The 24,605-nt window shown below is 38.0% G+C and overlaps 1 protein-coding gene across 16 annotated transcripts in view; it reads right to left on the bottom strand.

Annotated features, from left to right (window-relative positions):
- EPB41 (erythrocyte membrane protein band 4.1) overlaps positions 1-24,605 on the bottom strand; it is a 223,031-nt gene that overhangs the window by 9,742 nt on the left and 188,684 nt on the right. For 10 of the 16 annotated variants that reach the window (XM_049878508.1, XM_049878504.1, XM_049878503.1 and 7 more), the window contains 2 exons: positions 8,570-9,034; positions 7,173-7,301 (listed from right to left, as the gene is read on the bottom strand). In XM_049878508.1, coding sequence (XP_049734465.1) covers positions 7,173-7,301; positions 8,570-9,034 — 594 coding nt within the window. The remainder of the gene's footprint in view (positions 1-7,172; positions 7,302-8,569; positions 9,035-24,605) is intronic. The other 6 variants (XM_049878509.1, XM_049878510.1, XM_049878511.1 and 3 more) reach the window with 2 other exon arrangements.

The raw sequence follows: 24,605 nt of genomic DNA, 5'->3' as shown, positions 1-24,605 counted from the left end.
TGGGGGGAGTTTGCCTATTGCCTATATTTCAAAAATACCTGGTATTGGTATTGTATGCTGTCTCAGAGAGGGATTTAGAGACATGCAATCATTTTCATAAAGAACCCTGAAGCAAAATAGGTTACTATCTGCCTCTGCTTCTTCATACAAATAATTTGAATTTGTATTATAAGCAGAGGCCTCTAGACTTTTTCATGAGTGCAACAACATTTCATTGAGCCAAAACTTTGAAACATTAGGGAAAGGGACAGAAGGAAGTAAAGAGAGTTAGAAAGGGGAAGAGTCTCTGGCTGGGTTTCCAAAGAAAGGGATTGTGACACTCGATTAAGCCTTTTACACATATCACCATTATACCAGTTATATTACTGGCTAGTTCACTAATACTTTCTTCAGCTCAGACCCACTTATCTACCTTAGATTCAGACTCAACTAATACTTATTGTACTTACACTATGTGCCAAGCATATAATTATTATCTCAATTATGCCTTTAGTATCTGAGGTAGGTACTATTATTATTCTCACTGTACAGGTAAGAAAACTGAGGTCCAGAGAGGTTAAATAATTTGTTGAAGTTTCTCTAGCTACTAAGTGTTCGAGCTAGGACTCAGACAGGGCAAGAAACTTCTTGTCTGAAGACTGGGGTTTGGGTCCTGGCTCGGATAGTAACTAGCTGTGGGACCTTGGGCAAGTCATTCTGACTTCTCTGAGGTTTAGTTTTCTCATTTATAAAAGAGAATACTGTAAGATGCGCCCTGCCTGCACCATAGCATTGTTGCAAATATCAGAAGAGATCATAGTTACAAAAAGTACTTTATAAATTATTATTATAAGAACATAAATTTGCATGACAGCAGAGCTAAATCTTTTTGGAGAGCACCTCCTCTCCTCGCTCTGTATCTTTCTCTACCTCCCACCACTCCCTCTATGGGCTCCCTACTTTCTATCTCCAACAAAGACGGAAGATTGAGGAAGCTGTGACGGTTTGCTACTTACACTCTTTTCCATATGGGCCTCTTTTTCTTGACTCTCCAGTGCTTCCAGAAAATGGTACTGTGGCTTTGGCAGTTGCTTATAAAGTTAAACAATTTATCCTACAGACCAACAATTCCACTTTTAGGTGTTCAACCAAGAAAAATAAAAACACGTGTCCATAAAAAAAAAGTGTACATGAATATGCAGTTTTATTCTTTTTTTCCCAAAACTGGAATCAACACAAATGTCCACCAACAGATGAAAGGATACAAAAATTGTGATATATTCATAGAATGGAATAATACTATTAGAAAAGAATAAACTACTGACTCACATAACATGGAAGAATCTAAAAAACATTATGCTGAGAGAAAGAAGCCAGAAACAAAAGTATATATACTGTATAGTTCCATTCATATAAATTTCAGGAACTGGCAAAACTGATCTGTGGTGATGGAAATCAGAGCAGTGCCTGCCAGAGGGGTGGAGACTGACTGGGAAAGCCTGTAAGGGAAGTTTCAGAAGAGATGAAAATGTTCTGCACCCTAATTATGTTTTGGTTAGACAGGTGTATATGTCTGTCAAAACCAGTCAAAATGAATGCTTAAAATCTATGTATTTCACTCTATGTAAATTTTACCTCAAATATGCACTCACATAAACACACCCTACCCTCACCCCCCATTTCATCTCACCAAGTTCCCCAAAGTGTGAGACTTGTGCAAGAATAAAAAATGGTACCCAGACTTACTTGTCAGGAAGATAATAAAAACAGAAGCAGCAATTGTTACAGTAAACAAATAAACAAAAACAATAGAAAATAATTATCTGGTACTATGTGCCAGGTACTTTGGAAATATATTAATTACATTAATATATATATTAATTTGTATTAATTCATTTATTCCTCTTAAGAACCTTGAGGTAGAACTATTATTAGCTCTATTTTACAAATGAGGAAAATGAGGCACAGAGAGACTCATTACTTTTAGTAACTTGCCTAAAAAGTTACTAAACTTTGGAGCAGGTTCAAACCCAGAACTTTGCCTCCAGAGTCAACACTCTTCCCCACTCAACTACGCTGCTTATCATCAATAATAAAAAGCAATTCATACCTCTCTTAAGCCTGGTTAAAATTAAATAAAGATAGATGTATAGCAATGTGAATTAACAAGAGCTATCATTTTGGAACAGTTACTATGTGCCAGGCACACAGTATTTATCTCAATAACCTGCTAAAGGTATTTTTCAGAAGAAAATACTAAGGCTCAAAGAGGTGAAGTGACTTGCCCAAGGTCACAAAACTAGCAAGTCTTTCGGACTCCAAACCCTACATGCTTTATGTAGAACATCATGCTGCCACTATAATTCTCTTACATGTCAGGATGTTTTAAATGACTGCTGCTTTTCCCTTTTTTTGTAGGGGTTACACACAAACCATTTGCGTGTATGTGTATGTGTGCACGTTTTAGGTAAAACTTATATACAGTGAGATGCTTGTGTGAGCAGTGTGTCCCTCATAACTTTTTAAAACAATTTATTTTGAACCATTAAAAATTTTTTTGATATGCATATGCAACAAAATTTAAAAACTGCGAAATGGTATACTGTAGAGGTCAATCTCCCTTCCACTCCCACAGTCCTGTAGTTCCCTTCATCAGAGGTTGCCACTGTTGTTTTTTGAGTGTCCATCCAGAGACAGCAGATTCATGCATGAGCCTGTACATACACAGGTTTTACTCTCCATTTTCCCTCCCAAACAGTTGCATATTATACATACCACTTCATACCATGCTTTTTGATTTAACAATGTCTTGGAGATTGTTCCCATCAGCAGCTTTTTAAAAGAGCTACATAGAATTAGCTTAATCAGATATACCATAATTTAATAGTTCCCTATTGAGGGGCATTTAGGTTGTTCCCATGGTACTGACAACTTAAAGGGTTTCCCTCACGTATGTAAATAATTCTAATTTCCTACTCCTTCCCTTTTCAGTTTCATTTATTGCCAAGTCCTATTTATTCATTTTTCTGTCTCTCTTGACATGGATCCTTCTTCGAAGTCATTTCCTCAGGCTACACTTAGGCTCTTTAAAAGCGTCTCCCCAAACCTACCCTAGTCCTATTCCTCCTGCCTTCAGGCACCCCTACCTTAATGTATCCAGCACACAGCCTTGGGAATCACCTTCCAAAAGCACTGCTTTAATTATGCCACTTTATCACCACTGGTCAAAACCTAAGCAACCACTCACTGTGTATCAAACCTAAATTCCACACTCTGGACCCCAGGAGGGAGAAGGGGAAACACACTCACATCGACGAATGTCTATGGATGTGCCTAGTGCTTTACAGATACCCTTTCATTTAATCCTCCTCCAATTCTTGTGTGGTTAGTAGTATTATTCCCATTTTAAAGCACAGAAAACAGAGGCTTAAAGAGATCAGTAGTCCGTCTAGAGCCATCCAGCTAGGACATAGCTGAGCTAGGATACAAATTGTGTTTGTCTAATTGCAAAGCACGTGCTTTTAATCACGAAGCAACACTGTTTCCTAAATAGGGATATCATCACCCAGTTTCTGGTGGTGTGAGGATAAAATCAAAGGACCTGCGTGGAAGCACACCACAGGCTTCACATGGCGGCCTCCTACGCATCATTCAGGTCTCAGCCAAACGTCACTTCTTCAGAGAGGACCTCCCTGCCTATTCTAGCTAAAAAGCAGCAGCCCTTCATGTAATCCCCACAGTGTCTAATTCTTTGCCCTATTTTAGTTTCTTCAAGGCACTTAGCACTGTCTGAAATTTATTTAAACATTTGCTTATATGCTTTAGTGCTTGTTTCTCCTTATTAGAACAGAAGTTTCTGGAGGGTAGGAACTGTGCTTACTTTGTAACCTCTGGACAAGAATAGGAGCTAAAATAGAAATGCTCATTAAATATTGCCTGAATGAATTAACAGCTCAGTTTATAGAGGGAAAAGTTTTTCTTACTTTTTGCTTCTGTCAATTAAAAAAAAAAAAAAAAAAAACCTCACCATAAATCAACCCTAATCCATTCAAATTAGCAACATTGAAAGTAGGAAGTGTTACAGATTGCATTGTGGCACCTCAAAATGTGTGTTGTAAATTCTAACCTCTATACTGGTGGCTCAGTGGTTAAGAGCTCTGCTGCTAACCAAAAGGTCAGCAGTTGGAATCCACCAGCTGCTTCCTGGAAACCCTATGGGGGCAGTTCTATTCTGTCCTACAGGGTCAGAATACTGTGGATACGATCCCATTTGTGACAGGGTTTTCTTTGTTATGTTAATGAGGTCATATGATTGTAGGGTGTGTTTTAAACCTGTCCGCTTTTGAGATGTGAAAAGAGCAGACTGGGCACTGAGAAGTAATGACGAACGGGAAAAGACAGATTTACTACATGGAGATCTCTAAGAAGAGGCTGAGACAAGGATTTTGCCCCAGAACAGACAGAGAGCCGTCCCCTAAGCTGCTGCCCTGAATTCTGACTTCTAGCCTCCTAAACTGTGAGAAAATAAGTTTCTCTTCATTACAGCCATCTACTTGTTGTATTTCTGTTTTAGCAGCGCTAAAAAACTAGGACAGAATTTAAACAAAAAATTTAAATACTTAAGTTGTTGTTAGGTGCCGTTGAGCGGGTTCCAACTCATAGCGACCCTATGTACAAGAGAACGAAACACTGCCTGGTCCTGCGCCATCCTCACAGTCGTTGTTATGTTTGAGCCCATTGTTGCAGCCACTGTGTCAATCCGCCTTATTGAGGGTTTCCTCTTTTTCACTGACCCTCTACCTTGCTAAGCATGATATCCCTCTTAAGTTCTTATGTGATTTTAATATTAACAAATTTATTATAATAATTTTCACTGTTATTTATGCTTTCAAGCATACTGCTCAAGCCCTTTCCACTCAGTACTGTATCTTATATAATCCTTTTTAGAATATCATGAGGTAGATACTATCATCAGGGGCAGGGGATCAAGTCTCAGAGATCTTCAATTACTTGCCCAAGGTAGTACATTGAGGAACCAGGACCTGAACTCAGATTGTTTGACCCCCAAAACCCATGTTCTTCATCATTACACTGCTGTTGTTAAGTACCATCGAGTTGGTTCCAACTCATAGTGACCCTATGTACAACAGAATGAAACACTGCCCGGTCCTGCACCATCCTTACAATTGTTGTTATGCTTGAGCCCACTGTTGCAGCCATGTGTTGGTCCATCTCATTGAGGGTCTTTCTCTTTTTCATTGACCCTGTACTTTACCAAGCATGATATCCTTCTCCAGGGACCAGTCCCTCCTGATAATATGACCAAAGTATGTGAGGTGAAGTCTCGCTATCCTTACGTCTAATGAGCATTCTGGCTGTACTTCTTCCAAGACAGATTTGTTCGTTCTTCTTGCAGTCCATGGTATATTCTTCACCAACACCATAATTCAAAGGCATCAGTTCTTCAGTCTTCCTTACTTATTGTCCAGCTTTCACATACATATGAGGCTACTGAAAACACCATGGCTTGGGTCCCAAACCAAACCAAACCCGTTGCTGTTGAGTCGATTCTGACTCATAATGGCCCTATAGGACAGAGTAGAACTGCCCCACAGGGTTTCCAAGGAGCGCCTGGTGGATTTGAGCTGCCAACCTTTACGTTAACAGAGGTAGCTCTTAACCATTATGCTACCAGGGTTTCCAATCAGGCACACCTTATTCCTCAAAGTGACATCTTTGTTTTTAATGGTTTAAAGAAGTCTTTTGCAGTAGATTTGCCCAATGCAATGAGTCATTAGATTTCTTGACTGCTGTTTCCATGGGTGTTGACTGTGGATACAAGTAAAATGAAATCCTTGACAACTTCAATATTTTCTCCGTTTATCATGATATTGCTTGTTGGTCCAGTTGTGAAAATTTTTGTTTTCTTTACATTGAGGTGTAATCCATACTTAAGGCTGAGGTCTTTGATCTTCATCAGTAAGTGCTTCAAGTTCTCTTCACTTTGAGCAAGCAAGGTTATTTCCTCTGCATATTGCAGGCTGTTTATGAGTCTTCCTCCAATCCTTTTTCCGTGTTCTTCTTCATATAGTCTAGTTTCTCGGATTATTTGCTCAACATACAGATTGAATAAGTATGGTGAAAGGAAACAACCCTGATGCACGCCTTCCCTAATTTTAAACCACGTTACATTCCCTTGTTCTGTTTGAACGACTGCCTCTTGGTCTAAGTACAGGTTCCTCATGAGCACAATTAAGTGTTCCAGACTTCTCATTCTTTGGAATGTTATCCATAATTTATTTTGACCCACACAGTCGAATGCCTTTGCATAGTCAATAAAACACAGGTAAGCATCTTTCTGGTATTCTCTGCTTTCAGCCATAATCCATCTAACATCAGCAATGATATCCCTTGTTCCACTTCCTCTCCTGAATCTGGCTTGAAATTCTGGCGGTTCCCTGTCGATGTGCTGCTGCAACTGCTTTTGAATTATCTTCAGAAAATTTTCCTTGTGTGTAATATTAATGATATTGTTCCATAATTTCCGCATTCTGTTGGATCACCTTTCTTTAGCATGGGTACAAATATGGGTCTCTTCCAGTCAGTTGCCTAGGTAGCTCTTTTCCAATTTTCCTGGCATAGATGAGTCAGTGCTTTTAGGGCTGTATCCCTCTGTTGAAACATCTCAATTGGTATTCCATCAATTCCTGGAGACTTGTTTTTTGCCAATGCTTCAGTGCACCTTGGACCTCTTCCTTCAGTGCCATTAGTTCTTAATCATATGCTACCTCCTGCAATGGTTGAACGTTGACCAATTCTTTTTGGTACAGTGACTGTGTATATTCCTTCCATCTTCTTTTGATGCTTCCTGTGTCTTTTAGTATTTTCCCCATAGAATCCTTCAATATTGCAACTCAAGGCTTACCAGTATACTACTAGTATAAAAAACAAAACCAAAAACTAGTATACTAGACTAATAAAACTGAATGGATATAAGCAATCAAATTCGAGTGGATTTTGCTCTTAATCAAGTATCTTGGGACATCCTTTGATCAGTAATCTCTCCTAAAAAGAAGTACCCCAGTAAAGCCTGGCATATTTACAGCAAACCATTAGAAAGCCTGTGAAGAAAAACAAAGGTTATCTACTCTGTGTATTCCAGTCTGGTTCTGAAGCATCAAACCATGTCCTACCTGGGCAGCCTCATAAGTGATGGTCTTTGTCTCAGTGTGGACAATAGGGACGTCTTTGGTTGGGATTTCACTTTTCACAGCATTGGCAGAATCTGAGATGGTGACGGTCTGAGTCTTCACTAGGGGAGGCTGTGAAACAGTAAGAAACAGAGTTACTGGAGTCTTTCAGAAGTCTGGGGAAAACTAATCTTCTGACATTGATCTGATCAAAGTGTTAGCTTTAATTGAGCAAAGGACTAGCTCACTCTCCAAAGGTGTTTACTCTGCACAAGTCCTGGACACTGTTCCAAAGTAGCCCTGACAAGGCATCAAATCACGAGAGATTAAAGAACAGCATTCCTGTAATCACTTTCATATGCTTAATGGAAGTTATAAGATCAGACACTTACGAGTGGTGATATAAAACACTTCAGACTGACCTTCAGAATTTGAATATAAAACTATTTGCCAAATAACACTCACTTTCGTTTGTCCTTTTGGCTGCACTGCTATAATTAAGAAAATCAGCCACGTTTCCTCCACTAATACAAATGGTACATGAAATGGCAGTAGCACTGGAATGCATTACCCTGGAGTTCATTAACTTCTTTCAAATCAATGTCAGATATTCACTTTGGAGTTATTAAGAATAAACAGTGTTTGGAACACTGGAAAGAAAAAAAAAAAATCAGATCTACCACCACCTGGTGATTAATCTCAGAATTTCAGGAGAATAAAATAGTGGAATATCAAAGGCCGCCTTCCCTGTCAGCTCACCTTCCCCAAGACTATAAATCACTCTAAAACTACCATTTGATTGTGATAAGATGAAGTGGCCATCACCTTAGCATAGGAGATTAGTGCCTGTGATCATGGAAGCCCCTGTGAATGGGGTCAGCGGGAGTGGTGGGGTTGCACCATGTGGCTGCAATACATTACTATTTGAGGGTGGAATTCTCATAAAAAGATCAGTTGCCTCTTTTAATTAAGAGTATCTGAATTTTTGAGCATGGTCTCAGAACACTGAAGGTTCCTCACCATAGAAGTCTCAGAAATTTACCTCTTTAAATAGCTCAGAACACTGACGGTTCCTCACCATAGAAGTCTCAGAAATTTACCTCCTTAAATAGCCCATACTTGGGTAGAAAAACCCTAATGATACCAGCCTCATAAAGACAAATTGCTGAAGTTTACTCCCAAGAGTTTTGTAAGTCAGTAGGGGAGAAGGCATTTCTAGTATGGAGTTAATTCCTCTGGATAAATTTCTTTGTAGAAATTAATAGCATCAATTTTATTCTGTGATTTTGAAAAAAAGCAGAGAGTCTACCCTCACCACCACTGCCACCTCCTCCACAGAACAGATTCTGGCCCTCTCCCAAAGAGAGTCATTAGACCTGTGTCACTGAGTCAGTTACTACCTGGAAACTTCGAATGAGGGTGGGGAACTGGTTACCCACATGAGAGTCAAGAAATGATCCATTTTGCTTTCCAAGCGGCTCTCCTGGTGTAACATGTTCTTCACCACTCTCTGCCTTTTTTTCACCAAGTTGCAGCTGATAGGAAGCTGATGTTACTGAGAACTTGCCCATGGGGCCCTGTAAGGCACTGGCCTGTTTCTCCACTCCTATACATTCCCCATTTGGGTCTCTTGGCATCTCCTGAATGTCAAGATGGCCAGATGCCCCCTGCACCTTCTCTTCTGTCTCCTTGCTGCTTATGGAGAGGGAGCCAAAGTCAAAACTTTGTGAAGACTCCGGTGGGGTGGTCATTTGGCTCTCGCTAGGAACTACTGAATGCTTGGGGCCCTTCTGTTCAGAGTCAGGGTTAGTATTTGGCCCCTTTGTCACAGCAGCCACCTCCTCTGTGCGAATGTCATTTATACTCTACAAATGAATGGACACATACAAAAGCAAGAAGAAAAGATTAGCAGTAAGTGGGGAATATAGTGAACTCCAAGAAACAATGATTTTTTAAGAAGCATCAAGAATACTAAACTAATATAAACCAAGAATCTTAGCTCCTGAGATTGTCAAAAGGAAGACTACTGTTCATTACACATGTCAGCAGCTTAAACAATGCCAATGTCATTCTGGTCATATTTCTATAGCACCATTAATCTAAGAAATCACGTCAGTGTGCCTCATACAGCACATAGCACTTCATATTCCTATGGTCTTCCCTGTAGAACATATTTTCTTTATGTTTAAGTGAGCTACTTTGCCATTCATTACTCATTACTATGCACATGACATAAAGTAATTCATGAGGAAATCAAAACATATTCTTGAGGAGAACAATCAGCTTGAAGGATGTTCACATCTCCAAGTCCATAGTGCCAAGTTTTAACTTCTCTAATGGAGAAGCTAAAATCTAGACTTGGTTGGCAGGGATATAGACATCGAACACATTCAGCACAGACTTACCCTAATCATGGTAATGGCCTCAAACATGGTATAAAAATACTGACATGTTTCTCTGCAAACAGAATACAAGTGACCCAGCAATAGAGATGCATTTCTTCACAGATGAATGACATAACACTTCCAACCTCTAAGAGAAATACATCCTGGAAACACAGAGCTCCCTCCTAGGCTAAATCCCTCACACTGCGGGAACAAATATTGTAAAATAAGTACTTCAAACAGAACTTGGATGAGAAGATACCATCATAGTAGATGACCCATTCCTAAAGTTTAAAGAAAAGTGCTCTAGCTGGAAGAAGAGAAGAAATTCACACAAGTAGGAAAAGATATGAAAAATGAACATTCTAACAGAAGCCAAATGTCATGGCAAGTAGCATCCGTGTGTACTCACCAGAAAGCTATAAAACAAGGTCTGAAATTTGGTAAGATCATTTTAGCATATTATATACCACATAGGAACTTAATAACAGAAAGGAACTTTTAAGAAGGTGTGCCTGGGGTAAATGAAATATGCTTGGAAAAGCATACACATTTTAGTGCTCAAATCACATATAAGTATTATATTAAAAAATCACTGTTGCTCATTAACTTGTAAGCCAGCCTCCACTGCGATAAATGTACACTAGCACTCTGTTAAGGAAAGAAAGATGCACTGCCCTCAAGAGCTTCAGTCCAACTTTATTCCTAAACCATCCTGAAATATGCAACTCAACAGCATCTCAAAGTAGTACAAGGTGAACTCAGATGAGGCAGGTCTTTCACTGGCTGATTATGAATATTCCTTAAGACATGAAAGATGAGAGATGATAATGTCTCTGCAGATGTGTCAGAGATACATAAAATATTCTTGCCAAGTGTATATGGAGTTCCTTATGTTTAAAACGAGAATAATATTTGGCTCATAGGATTATGAGGACCAAATACAATAATCTATATGAAAACACTTTGTTAATTTTAAAACACCATACGACCAACATTGACTGGTCACCTATTATGTGATAGGCCCTGGGGACACTACAATAAATTTATTGTTATATCATTAATATACCGCACTACTTTCTAGGGTGCTTATTTCACTATTTCTTTTGAGTCACACAAGCTGCTATAGAGCTGTCAAAAAAACGATCAGCTGGTAATAAGTTAATAGGCTTTCTCAAACTGCTATGTCCTAGCCCTAGTATTGTGAAACCCATTCAAATGGTGAGGAACGTCATGGCTTCTCCAAACAATGTTTTCACAACTGAGAAGGCTAATTAATAATCAGGAATATATTTAAGATAATAACATAAGTGCCAATTTTGCACCAGTCTGCTCAAGAAATAAGTGGTAGTCTGTCATCAGGAAGCAATTTGTGAATTAAATATTGATTAGGTCAGAACCACCTGGCTAATAGTCCGAAGTTCCTACTGCTGAGTAAAATTGTAGCAACCATTTTTTTCAAAGAATGTATACAGGAAACCAAGGATAAAAGCTGTAGCCACAATAATATCAATTCAACAAATATTTACTGAGCACCTAATATGTGCTGGATCCCTTGTGGTGCAGTAGTTAAGAATTTGGTTGCTAACCAAAAGGTTGGCAGTTAGAATTTATCAGCTGCTCCTTGGAAACCCTATGGAGCAGGTCTACTCTCTCCTATAGGGTTGCTATGAGTTGGAATCGACTCGATGGCAACAGTTTTTTTTTTTTTTTTTTGGCAATATGTGTTACTCATTGAAAATAAAAGAAAAACTGGTAACAGTTGGGTTACCATTTATAGCACTCTCACATGTGGTCAAATCAACCTCTTCAGCTATCTTTATTGTCCAAGGGATCTTACTGGACTTCCCGCCAGGCATGTGGAATGCAATATATGCCAAACTACACTAATTTCTGCTGCTGCCTAAGCCCCCATCCCAACTTCCTCCATCAAACCAAATCAAACCCATTGCCGTCAAGTCGATTCTGATTCATAGAGACCTTACAGGACAGAATAGAACTGCCCCATAGGGTTTTCAAGGAGTGGCTGGTAGATTCGAACTTCCAACCTTTTGGTTAGCAACCTGAGTTCTTAACCACTGCACCATCAGGGCTCCTTCCTCCATATCTCTAATATATTGCTAAATGGCACCATAATCCATTCAGTCTTTCATGCCAGAATCCTGAGCATCATCTTCAATGCCTTCCTTATATTCATCCCCAGACTCCCACAGATTATATCAGTCATTTCTAGTCTACTTTAATATCTCATTACCAATCTGCTTTTCTCCATTCCCACCTTTACTACCTTCTTTCAAACTCTGATAATGCCTCACCCAGATTACTACTAATATCCTAAACAGTTTTTCTTCTTTCCTTCTTTCTCATCTCAAAATCTTCCTTCAATGTATCCTCTATTCTCTTGCCAAAGTGTTTATTGCTAAAATGCAATGTTGGAAATTAAATTTTCCAGCTTAAAACCCTTCAATGGCTCCTTACTGTCTCTTGGTTAAAGTACAGACCCTCAGGTAAGACACAGAAAACACTTCAAACTCTGACCCCTACTTCTTTTTCCAGCTTCATCCTGCTACTCCTCCACACACATCCTTCCCTCCATTAATTCAAACTACATGCAGTTCCTAGAATACAGGATGCATTCTTTTGCCTCTGTACCTTTGTAAATATCATTCCTTCTGCCTCGAAGCTCCTGTGTTTTCCAGAATCAGCTCAAGTATCAGTTCTTAGGGGAGTTTCTCCTGGCTGCCGAAGGTATTGTTAGGTACCACTCCTCTTTTGTTCCCATTGCACCCTGTCATTATTGGTTTATTTATCTGTCTTTCCATTAGACTATGAGCTCCTTGGGGAGATGAACTTACTGTTACTTAGCTCTGTATCTGTCTTATATTCAGTTTCTGGCACACAATAGATGCTCAGTGAAAACCTGTTGATGTTTTTAAAATTTAGGTGACTTGAAAACTTCTGTTTTGTCTTCTGCTACTTAGTAACGGAAAATATTTAGAATGAACATTAACAGTGGCTCACTTGATCAGATCCATTGTCTACTCCAGCATTTTATCTCTTACATCAGTAAAATGAGGGGAAAACTAACTTCTATTGAATGTTCACCATGTACCAGGTACTATGTTAGTCAGTTTAACATGTTTTCTCTTTTAATTTTTCACAACCTCACTATGAGATAGTCATTAGCCCTATTTTGCAGATGAATAATCAGAGATTAAGGAACTTAGTGCTATTAACTGATGGAGCTAGGGTTTAAACCTAGGTCAGTTTCTGGTTTCTAATGCCCATTTTCTTTCCAGAGTACCAGAAGGTATTACAAAAGCAGGACCAAAGGACATGTCCTATTATGTTCAAAAAAATATACCCTAAATCTGACCCTATTTTTGAGAAGTACAAAGACCGTCCAAAGTCCTCTTAGGAGAATCTGTTCTTAGTGGCCAACACTAACTATAACATGTGAGGAGAAGGCTGGAAATCCAGAAGAAAAAACTGTGGCAGGAAGAAGATATTAAGTCTCTGTGACACAAGAGACCAGATTTTGGCATCTAGTATCAGTGAATACTTTTAACTGACAGCATTGTGCCTTTGGCTGTGACCATGAGCAAGGACCACTGGATTATATAAAACCCTACACAACTGCCAACTGCATATACCAAATTAGTTTGGAAACTGTAAAGGGATCTTCTCAGGCATATGAATAAAGACATGGCTGCATGTGAACCACCTACAGCGGCGAGTAGGCAAAATGGAGACTTAATGTTTCAAAAGGTGTTAATTCAGATGTTGCTTGCCTGGGCTGATGGAGGACCCATAAGGAGAAAAATGCTACATTAGAAAAACCGGCTGCCTACAAAACGCTGCAATGACATCTAGTTGGTTTTAAGAATATGAGAAGGCAGAATGCTAGACAAATATTTAATTGAACAGAAACACTATTTGATTGAAGACTCAATTTCATTTAGGCTCCTGCTAAGTATGATAATTCGGTATTTTCTTTGTTTGAGGGAAGAAAACAAAGATTTTTTTTCTTAAAAAAAAAAAAAAAGCATTTCGTAAAAACTATTCAAAGGGATTATGTCTCAGGATCATCAAACCCTGTGTATGTTCGATGGCTTATGGATTCCAGATATCATTAAGAGCAGGATGTGGGTGTTTTACAGGTATTTTGCTGTCACTCCATTAGTCTTTTTCTTTTTTTCAGGTTATTTTTGAAGTAAAGGATTTATGTATTTGAAGAGGCTGTCAAAAGAACCAGAGTTATGCTTTACAAGATTATCTTATTCTATAAGCATCATAGTAAAAATATACCCTGAAAATCTTTCTAAAATTTTGCTACACAAGCAAGAGCCATAGGACTTTTTTCTGGAGGGCCTATGTAGTAATTTTCCCCACACACGTTTGGTTACTTGTTCCCTACTTAGTGAAGTCCAATTTTACCTTTGGGTGGCAATAAAAAAACAATTTCTTTCTCTGTTAAAAGGAAGAAAAAAACCTTGTCACTATCTCACTTTATCTTCTGTATATTAAAATCCTGGGCAGGCATGTAAGAACTGAGTAAAGAACTGCAGCATCACTGCCAAGCCTGCCAAGTGATTTCAGGGAAGCACTTTCACCTCAGGACCATAGTTGGATGTTGGGATGGAGGAAGAAGGCAAAAATGCTAACTTCAGACTAAACTCTCCTCTCAATAATATGCTGTTTTATTTCTTTACCACTTAAAAATCATATTTTCCTATGTGTGTATAATTACATACATACATGAAAAAGACTGTAAGGCTATGTACTAAATATTAATAATGATCTGTTTTTTCCTTGTATTTTTCTATTTTTTCCTAACCTCTCTCAAATGAATATATATATGCACATATACATATTATTTTTTAAATCAGAAAAATATTATTAAATTTATTTTCCTATGCAAGCTTTTATATCTGGCTTCAGTAATGAAATAATCTTTAAAACCTGAAGATTCCAGTAAACAATGTATCAAGGAAGTGATGACAAATCCTCCAAGCCTTTAAAAACGGTTAAAAATAAACCTTAATAGGTTCCTATAAAGAAAAAGCAGTTAAATGGAAACAATTATAACAAATGTTAGTAATTGGTAAATAGTAAAAAAGTTCTCTTCTACGAGAATATAATATAAAACTTTGTTATTGAGTGAGTTGGTTTTGAAAGTCAAAGTCAATGATAATAGACTTAATTTATCTGGGCAGAAAAGAAAACAACTCAAATTTAAGCTGTAGCTTCATAATGTTTTGTTTAACGTTTTCTAACTTATAGATGCCAAAGACATTCTCCGGAATACGAGTAAAGACCTGGCTGTATCTGTGATCTAATTCCTCAGTAAACGTTGCTATTTGGGACCTGCCTCAGAAACAGTGAAGACCCAAGGGGAATTACCACTCTCTTGCCAAAGTCAGGATAGCAATTGGGAACGTAAAATATTAAAGATCAAAGTAACCCAAAACTTGATTTAAATTTAAACAATAACTCTAGGTTAGAGACATGTGCTATAGATCAACACCATTATACTTTACATTCAGCATGACTTTATATTTTTTTAAATATTACTTTTTGCAAAGAAACATGAACCAAAGCAATGAAGATACCTAGTCCCTACATAGAAGTAAGCGTTTCTTTAGCACCTGAAGTGGGCCAAGCATGTGGCTTTAACTCAGGCTGGTATTCCCTTCACCTGTTGTTAGCAAGTTCTCAACCAGGCCCACATTATATTTTAGAAAGCATCACCAGCCAGAACTTTGAGGAAAGAAATTGTGATAGAAGATAAGAATTAAAATATGTATACTATTAACCCAGAAACCCAGTGCCGTCAAGTCGATTCCGACTCATAGCGACCCAACTATTAAATAAATATTTCTGAACCAAGATGCTCAGGAAGAACACTGGATAGGCCATTTTTAATGGCTAGTTTTAAGATAAACATTGTTTATTAGAAAAGAAAATAGGGGAAACATTTCTGATTAGTTACAATCCTTTTAAAGCTTGATAGATTTATTACTGTTTCTAGGGCCCAAAGCATATCTTTCTATGTTGTATTGCCCATACATTTTTGCTTCCTGAAAGTATTAAATTCTCCTCAAAAGGAGATTATAAGACTCAGCATACTACCTCTCTAGTCATTTTATATAATGGAACACCACAGTCCAACATGCTCTTCATTCTGTTTTGTCATTCTGTCAAGTAAAATGAGATTCAGGACTGGCCTTGTAAGTACTGCTTAATGGTATAATCAACTCCGAAATGTCATTATCAACTTTACAATGACTCTATGGCCTGGTGAAATGCAAACACCTAAGGAAAACTAATACATTAAATTTTATCAGTGTTTCTATACCTCAAAAAAAAAAAAGGATTCATCAGATTTTTAAATAAGGTTTATACAGATCTTTAAAAATAAATTTTGATAAGGAAAAGGGAGAGAGCAGGGGGTGGCAGTGGGATGGGGGTTGCACAGACACACAAACACCCACAGAGCACATTACCCTTGCTTTGCAAACCCAGTAAGAAATGCTTTGCACTGCAATTGCCCACAGAACCAGCAGGAATCGAGGTTATCTTGCTAAGCACAGAAGGAAGATGCCCAGCAGAAGAGTCCAGCTCCTGGTTCTTAACTAAAGTAAACAATAAATATTACAGATAATGAACAATAAATATTATCAACAAGGTATTTAAATAATACCCCCAAATTGTCCACAACATGCAAACTAAAAAAAGTAGAATCCAGTCCTGATCAGATCAGTTAATTGCGAGTGCTTTGCTTCTACATTCTTCTCTTTAATAAAACATGACCAGTTTATGTCTCAGCAAAGAATGGCTGTAAATGCCTGGGAAAAAGGCTCTAAAAAGTGAAACACGTGTCTTTATACATAAATAGTTCTCATCTTTTTTCCTATTTTGAAAAATTATTAATATCAGTATTTGCCTTGGTTGGATAAAAATCGGAAGGAACATTAAACTTTATAATTTTTAAGGAATTTTAAGTCAAAACAAATGCTTTTAAATGGGCACTTGCAATAAAAGATAAATCAGATGTGGTAATGGCTTCTTTTGTAAACAGCTCATAAAGATGACAAGTCAAGCAGCAGTAGCCCATTCTTCAGCCAAAAAAGGAAACAAAAGAAGAAAGAAGAACAAAAATTACAAAAAAGTAAAACATTTCCTTAGCACCCCCCACCCCAAAAGCCTCATAAATAATAGCTTCGGTACACTTTTGGTGGAAAACTCAGGCCAACTGGCAGTTTGGAAAGGAACATCATAATAAACACTCAAGACGGGGATAAACTAACAACAGAGTAACCATGTTGCTAGCAAAAGACTTAAATTTTCAGTCTGTCTAGTGTGCCATTATCTGTCATGTAATCCACATCTCTTCATTCTAATTTTTCTCTCTTGGGTAGGAACCCCCCCCCATTTTTTTAAGTTTGGCATGCTATTGGTCCTTAGCTAGAAATACGTCTTCATAGCATTTACTAGCTTCCCCATAAAACTCAGTTATTTTCATGGCCCACTGGTACTCTCTGGTATGTAAAGATTATATCTGTATATCTGGAAAGAGGAGCTTATTCAGGAAGACATTGGCTTTTACTAAATTAGAACTGATAAAATTGTCTATTACAGGGAAATCACTCCACAATGTAGCATTTCTGTGGCTTTTACAAATGCCAGCAAATGAAATTTGCTAATGACAATTATCCTTTCAAACATAGTTTTTATAATTTCCCAAATACTGGTAGTGCTGTTCTTAGATTATCCCCAGAATAGGTGAATATAAAAGAAAACAGCTACAAATCCATGCCTGATGCAAAATTTTGACTATTAAATAATAATAGAAAATTTTGCCTTTACACTGCACTCACCAGCAAGAACTCCACAGATCAAATCAGTATTCTCAAACCTGAATTGAGACCTGAGTGCTTGAGCAAATATTAACGTTACACTAAACATGGCTAGGAAACAAGAAGCCCTTAGTGGCCAATTTCATTTCATAAAACTATGAAGGATCGTGTTTGGGGTAGATGAAGATGGAGAGAAAGAGGCTGTAACCAGTATAAAAACACTACTTGGTATCATCAGATTTAGTATAGAGCAAAATCAAATTCCTTTGACCAAAAAAAAAAAAAAAAACCAAACCCATTGCTGTCAAGTTGATTCCGACTCATAGCGACCCTATAGGACAGAATAGAACTGCCCCATACGGTTTCCAAGGAGCGCCTGGTGGATTCGAACTGCCGACCTTTGGTTAGCAGCCGCAGCTCTTAACTACTACACCACCAGGGTTTCCATTGCTTTCACAGGATTTCTCAAACATCCAAATTTTAAAAAATGATTAAAACCATAATAAGTGCTTAAGAAAAGCATAGCCCAATCTGGTGGCTAGAAAACAGCATCTTGATTCCACAGAACAAAACCTAAGAGAAAACTATCATTAGATGCTAACTAGCTGTGTCTTCTCTTCTGAAAAATTCTGTAATAATGAAAATGGCTTTCCATGTTAACATTTTCAACAACCTCCTTTAAAAGGATAGTAGCTTTGGAGAAACACTACAAAATTTTTACATTACTCAGACACGGCCACGAGGTACACACTTTGTGCTAGTAAGTAGACCACTTCAAAATCTGGAGTGTTCTTTTTAAATGATCATCTGGATAATATAATAAAATCTACAGCTGTAAGTGTAGATAAGGTTTACCCAAGGTGAACTAAGAGATAAACTGACACACCTTCAGTTAATTCCACACTACAGGAGCAAGCTCTCATCACACCCACACACCACACCCACTCTGTTCTTCACTCTGCAGTATGATCAGAGTGGCAGTGCTAGATGGTTAATAACCACTCATCTGTAGAGTGCTTTTTAAGAAAAAAAGAAACAAAAGAAAAATTTAGCATATTAAAAATGTTTCTAACAGATGTGACAATTACATGTATTATAGTGACTGATTAAGTGTTGGTGAGAAAAAAGTTATTTTTAAAACTTTGTACAAATAAATGAATTCCAGGATGATTTAAAACATTAATATTCTGACAACTGAACACAGGATGATAGGTTAGCTTTGTCTTAGGGCTGAGCAAAAGACAATTACTAGGGCACAGAGAAGACAGCGAAAATACAGAAAAACGAGAGAACTTTTCTAGTAACACTTGCTGACAGCCCGCTCTTGCTGACCAGCTGAAGCAGAGGACACTTTTCCCTCCCCGCCTTTTTTGGTAGTGGGTGTGCCTGTGTATAGCATTCCTCACTGCAGTCAATTCCGACATATAGCAGCCCTACTGTAGGGTTTCTAAGGCTGTAAATCTTTACCGACTGTTGCATCTTTCTCCTGGAAGCGGCTGGGGGGTTTGAACCACCGACCTTTGGGTTTGCAGCTGGGCACTTAACCACTGCGTCACCAGGGCTCTTCTTGTACAGTGTTAAATCCATTGCTGTGGAGTTGATTCTGACTCATAGCGACCCTACAGAAGAGAGTAGGACTGCCCCATAGGGTTTGCAAGGCTGTAAATCTTTATGGAAGGAGACTGCCACATCTTTCTCCCGTAGAGCGGCTGGTGGGTTTGAACCGCTGACCTTTTGGTTAGCAGCTGAGTGCTTTTAACCGCTGCTCTACCAGGGCTCCTGTACAGCATTACTGACTCCTATTTCCTTAATGACTCGTAGCGACCAGAATCAGATTTGCAGTAAGATTTATTCATGGTAAGTTTACATATTAACAGAGCAAAGAGTTTGAGATAAATATCAAAGAAAATGTCCTAAAAGAAAAGTTCTTCAGCAGATTTCTTTATCTTGCTGAACTTTTAACAGATGAAACAATTTATTCAACTGAATTATCGGAGCTAAAGGATCCTGGACAAGGGAACTAAAAGAACACAGATTTAGGGGTTTATTAGAAAGCACCCAAAGCTAATTACAGATCAAGGAATCTTTCAGAACACAACCATGTCAAATAGGGAGCAAAGATACTTCCAAAGAAGGTTAATTTTTTTAAATTCTGGTTTATTGGTAAATAATGCCCATATAGGCCCTCAATTAGGGAATTCCCCTCAGAGAATTTTTTTTTTTTTACATTTTGAAAGCAATGATTAGAAAGAGGGAATCTCCTGAAATGTTTTCCTTAAATAATGAACCTTAAATTTGTACAAATGCTTGAAGCACTAAGGTGTACTAAAAGCTCAGAGAGAAAATCATTTCACTTTATCATGTTCATCAGATATCTCTAAAACTTGGCTAAAGTGAAGGTGGTTTGGGAATTGTTTCTTTACTTCTTAGGGAAAAATGGAGGCAGAGCCTTTTGTTTTAAACGAGACAAAACAAAGGGGATAGTTGGATTCATCACTGAATATGTTAAGAACACAGTTAACAGAGCGAGTTGGAAAAATGACAAAGGCAAGGGTGCTGTGGTGGTTACTCAGAGTTTAGATGACAGTTCAGGTGTACCCTGATTGTCAGATAAATAGGAATGAATGCCATGTCTTTTGTTTTCTATTTCTAATCATAAACAAGAAATGAATGAAGATGCTAAGACTACAATTATAGCTCCTTAAAACACTCAATGCAAAGGCAGAAAATATAACCAATCAGTTCTCTGGTCTATGTTAGGGTTCAGTAAACTATGACAAGCAGGCTAAACACAAGCCTCTCCTTTTTTTGGTATGGCTATCAGCTAAGAAAGATTTTTACATTTTTAAACGGTTGGGGAAAAAATAGAACAACATTTAGTGACACATAAAAATGATAATGGAATTAAAATTTGGGTGTCTACAAATAATGTTTGATTGGAACACAGCCATGCTCATTCATTTATGTATTGCCTATGACTGCTTTTGTCCTACAGTGACAGAATTGAGTAGTTGTGACAGAGATAACATGGCCTAATAACATGGCCTGCAAGCCTAAAATATTTACTATCTGCCCTTTTACAGAAAAAGTTTGCAGACGTTTAATCTATATGATGTATAAAACCCTCAAGAGTTTGATATATTTGGTGTTTTTATATCATCTAAAACACAGAAGAAAGGTATCAAATTGAAGTGCATTTTAAATAAACACAAATTGTCAGATAACTGGTTCCTTTTATGACATCACACTCCAAGATGAGTTTATACATACAGACATGTACTACAGTCTCAGATAACATGTTCTAGGCTGAAAATAGTTGACTATTACCTGTGGTAAATACGTAAGAGCTTTCAGCTGAGAAACAAATCCCAAGACATTAACAAGAGAGACTAATATCTACCGTACAGGTACACAAAGATTCCTTGAATCAGCCAGGGTCCATAGTACAAGATTAACAAAAGATACGGGGGCTCCTGGGCTGTACACATGCTTCCTTGGCTATCTACATGCACTGACTGGGCATACGTAGTGATTATTTGAAAGGATGAATTTGGAAAGTTTTCCAAATGAGAATGCTTGTTGCCAATATGATGCAGTTATTATTTAAAGAAATGACATTCTATATTAATTGGGTATACATTTGTGACCCAATACAAGAGATTCTAAGTAGAAAGTTGGAGTTTATCCTGTATAATCTACGATTAATCATTTAATTCAATTTGTTGTTGCTGTTATTAGGTGCCATCAAGTCGATTTTTGACTCATAGAGACCCCATGTGACAGAACAGAACTGCCCCATAGGATTTTCTAGGCTGTAATCTTTACAAGAATAGATTGCCAGGGCTTCCTCCTGTGGAGCTGCTGGGTGGTTTCAAACTGCCAGCCTTTTAGTTAGCAGTCAAGCGCTTAACCATTGTGCCAGCAGGGCTCCTTTATAAACATTAACTATTTGTTATATACCCGGCAAAGTGGTACCTGTGATACAAAGGTAATAGATAGGTGATAGGCAAACTGATGAATAAAACAAGGCCTCTCACTTTGGAGCATCTCATAGTTTTGAGGAGACAGGCACAACTAAAAGAGATGGATTAACAACATTTCAAATATTTAATATCACTTTTTCTGGTGAGAATCTAAATTATAACCAGAACGTTAAACAGAAAGTAAATTTCCGTAACTTTATCATGTCACACTGCTATAAATCAAATCACTTGGAGGCTCTAAAGTATGTAAAAGTTAGTCAGGCTGTCAGAGAAGGCAAGTAAACTTAAAGTGCAGGCTCTAGTGGCTTGCTTCTTCCGAATATAACAGTGATACTATCTTCTCAACAGATTCTGGGCTATAGCAAGTTTCAAAAGCTACAAAACTGCTGCCGCCCCCGCCCCGACCCTGACCCCCACAGCTTTTACCTAAAAATAATTCCAAGTACATGTGATATCTATGAGAAAGCTGGGAGTATCACAGATTTCAAAATGTTCTTTTACAAAGACCAAGTTGATGGGTAGGAACACGAAACAGAATAAACCTTAGGGAAGCAACCTATGGGCAACAGGACTTGAAAGAAAAAGCTAATAAAACAAGGAAAGCTAGAAAAAGAAAAGGAAGTAGAAGAATAACATGCTAGGAGGAAAATTGGGATAGATGTCGAAATTAGACGTTAAATTATGAGGGTAAGGACTGTGACTAATTCCAACATCAGAGCTACCTTTAACCATGTCAAAACCTATAATGTGAAGGAAGATATGAAAGTCTTCAGAATGCCTCCTGTCTGGACCAACACGGGAAAATATTGTGACTTAACATAAGAGAAACTTAAATATAAAATCAGAGCTCTCCAAAGAGATAACATACTACCTTGGGAGATATCTAAGCCCAGGCTGAGAGACCACTTATCAGGAATATTGTAGAGAACAGTCAAACATTGGGAGGGTAGTGGAGTTGGATTAGGGGCCTATCCAATCCTAAAATCTGGATAATGCTGCCTCTTTGTATCCTTGCAATGGATAGTACAATGCCTTGCTAGAGGCATTGAATGAATGAATGGCAGTAACCACGTTTTTCCCTAAATTCTTATTCTCTGTTTTACTGAGATAGGATCCTATATACATATATGTGGACTCTTCTTTAAAGACCAGTGGAGAAGAAACTGAGAGACCGAATTGCATTCTTTATTGATTTGGGGGACCAGAAGAGATAGCTGGGACTCTATGCCTTCCCCCTCTTTCAATCTTTGAAATGCCAGATTTATCCTATTCCAAAACAGGATTCTGACTATGTATGATAAAGAGGGCACTGCTGACCTCTAGGATATCAATCACAAAAGATTAGAAAAGCATTCCTAAAGCATCCATTTCCTCAACATCTGTCATCTATACATTTGGTTAGGTAGGGTATTATTATTTCTGATCTGTGGGAATAATGACCTACTTATTATAACCCTCGTGGCGTAGTGGTTAAGTGCTATGGCTCCGAACCAAAGGGTCGGCAGTTCAAATCCACCAGGCGCTCCTTGGAACTCTATGGGGCAGTTCTACTCTGTCCTATAGGGTCGCTATGAGTCAGAATCGACTCGCTGGCACTGGGTTTGTTTGTTCATTATAAAGAACATACTTCGATTTTGTCTTTCATGTTCTAGTGTGATAGGAATTTAGTTTACCAAATGAACTCCTCCATGAATTTGTAATTGTTGGTCATAGCCACTGCTCTCCCTCTTCTAGCCTAACTTTATGGCTACCTCTCTTGCCTTTCCTCATTCCAACACCATACCTTCTTAACCATTTCATGTGCCCCTCCTAGTCCTGCACCAATGTGTTCCTTTTTGTGTCACACATATTCTGCTACAGTAAAAAGGAGATCTTAAAGCAGGAGGGGATAACAACAGCAGACAGTGGCCTTATTGATACCATCTAATATAGTGTAGAGAAGGCAGATATGGTTAGTCCACATGCCACTTGAAGTAGAGAATAAGGAGCTGTCCCAGTTTCTAGCACCAAAATTACACACAACAGGGGTAGCCTGAATGCAATAGGAAAAAAAAAAAAAAGAGAGAGAGAGATATTTCTATGTGTCATACAGAAATTTACAATGCTGTACAGAAGTTTGGGATTTTATAACTTATAGCAAGAGGAATCAAAGGGAAGGTAATTCTGTAGAGAAGTAGTTCTTTTTATCTTTACTGTATTTAACGCCGGGGCGGGGGGGACAACAATCACAAAGTGTCTCATATTATTTTTACCTTTTCTGTCTTCCTTTTGTAAATATGTGGCCACTAAGTAAAGCCCAGAGCCCTGGTGGCACAGTGGTTAAGAGTTTGGCAGTTAACCAAAAGGTTGGCAATTTGAATCCACCACCTGCTCCTTGGAAACCCTATGGGGCAGTCCTACTCTGTCCTACAGAGTCGTTATGAGTTGGAGTCGACTTGACGACAACAGGTTTGATTTTTGGTTTAGGTAAAGCCCAAGTATAAATTTTGATTGGCAAGGTCTTTCAGAAAGTAATTGAACCTCTAACGGCTAGTGTGTACTATATACTTTTCTGAAAAAAAGTATTTCAAAAGTGATTTAGGAAAGTGGGAGAAAAATAATTTGCTTTATCCACAGAAATTTCAGGGTAAAATTTACATAAATAATAAAAAGAAATATATTAGGTTCTAGGAGGGCAATTGGAAATCCAATACAAACTGATTATCTCTGTTCAGATAACTGAAATCCACAGATAATCCCCCCTCTGATTCTAGTCAACAGAGTCAATCTCTCTCCTCTCAAAACTTTTACTGAAGATGTAAACAAGTAGTAAAACTGACCCATGTGAGCTGAATCTCCTTCATATTATAAGTATTAGAATATAAGAAAATAGCTAAAAGATAGGGCCAAAATATAGATACTGGGTTTATTTACAAGAATGGTCCATTCTAAGTATTTCATTTGGATAAGCTGAATTGCTTAAGAGTAGGATGAACTTGGAAAGACATTTTTAAACTTTAGTAGTTTTAAGTTCTTGGTCAGATATCAATAAGGAGTAGATGGAAATAAACAGAGCTCACTTTCAAATAAAAAAATTCCAAAAAGTTAATGTTTTTGTTTTTAAACTTTCATTTTCCCAGCCCCCAAAAGACCAAGAATTGATCTGGTGTTCAACCATCGACCAGACACTCTGTTCCTGGAACGTGTTACAGTTTCATGCTTATGAGGTAG

The sequence above is a fragment of the Elephas maximus genome, chromosome 3 (genome assembly GCF_024166365.1).
Source record: "Elephas maximus indicus isolate mEleMax1 chromosome 3, mEleMax1 primary haplotype, whole genome shotgun sequence".
In the NCBI taxonomy this organism is placed as follows: domain Eukaryota; kingdom Metazoa; phylum Chordata; class Mammalia; order Proboscidea; family Elephantidae; genus Elephas; species Elephas maximus.
This window is presented reverse-complemented; position numbering and strand designations above follow the sequence as displayed.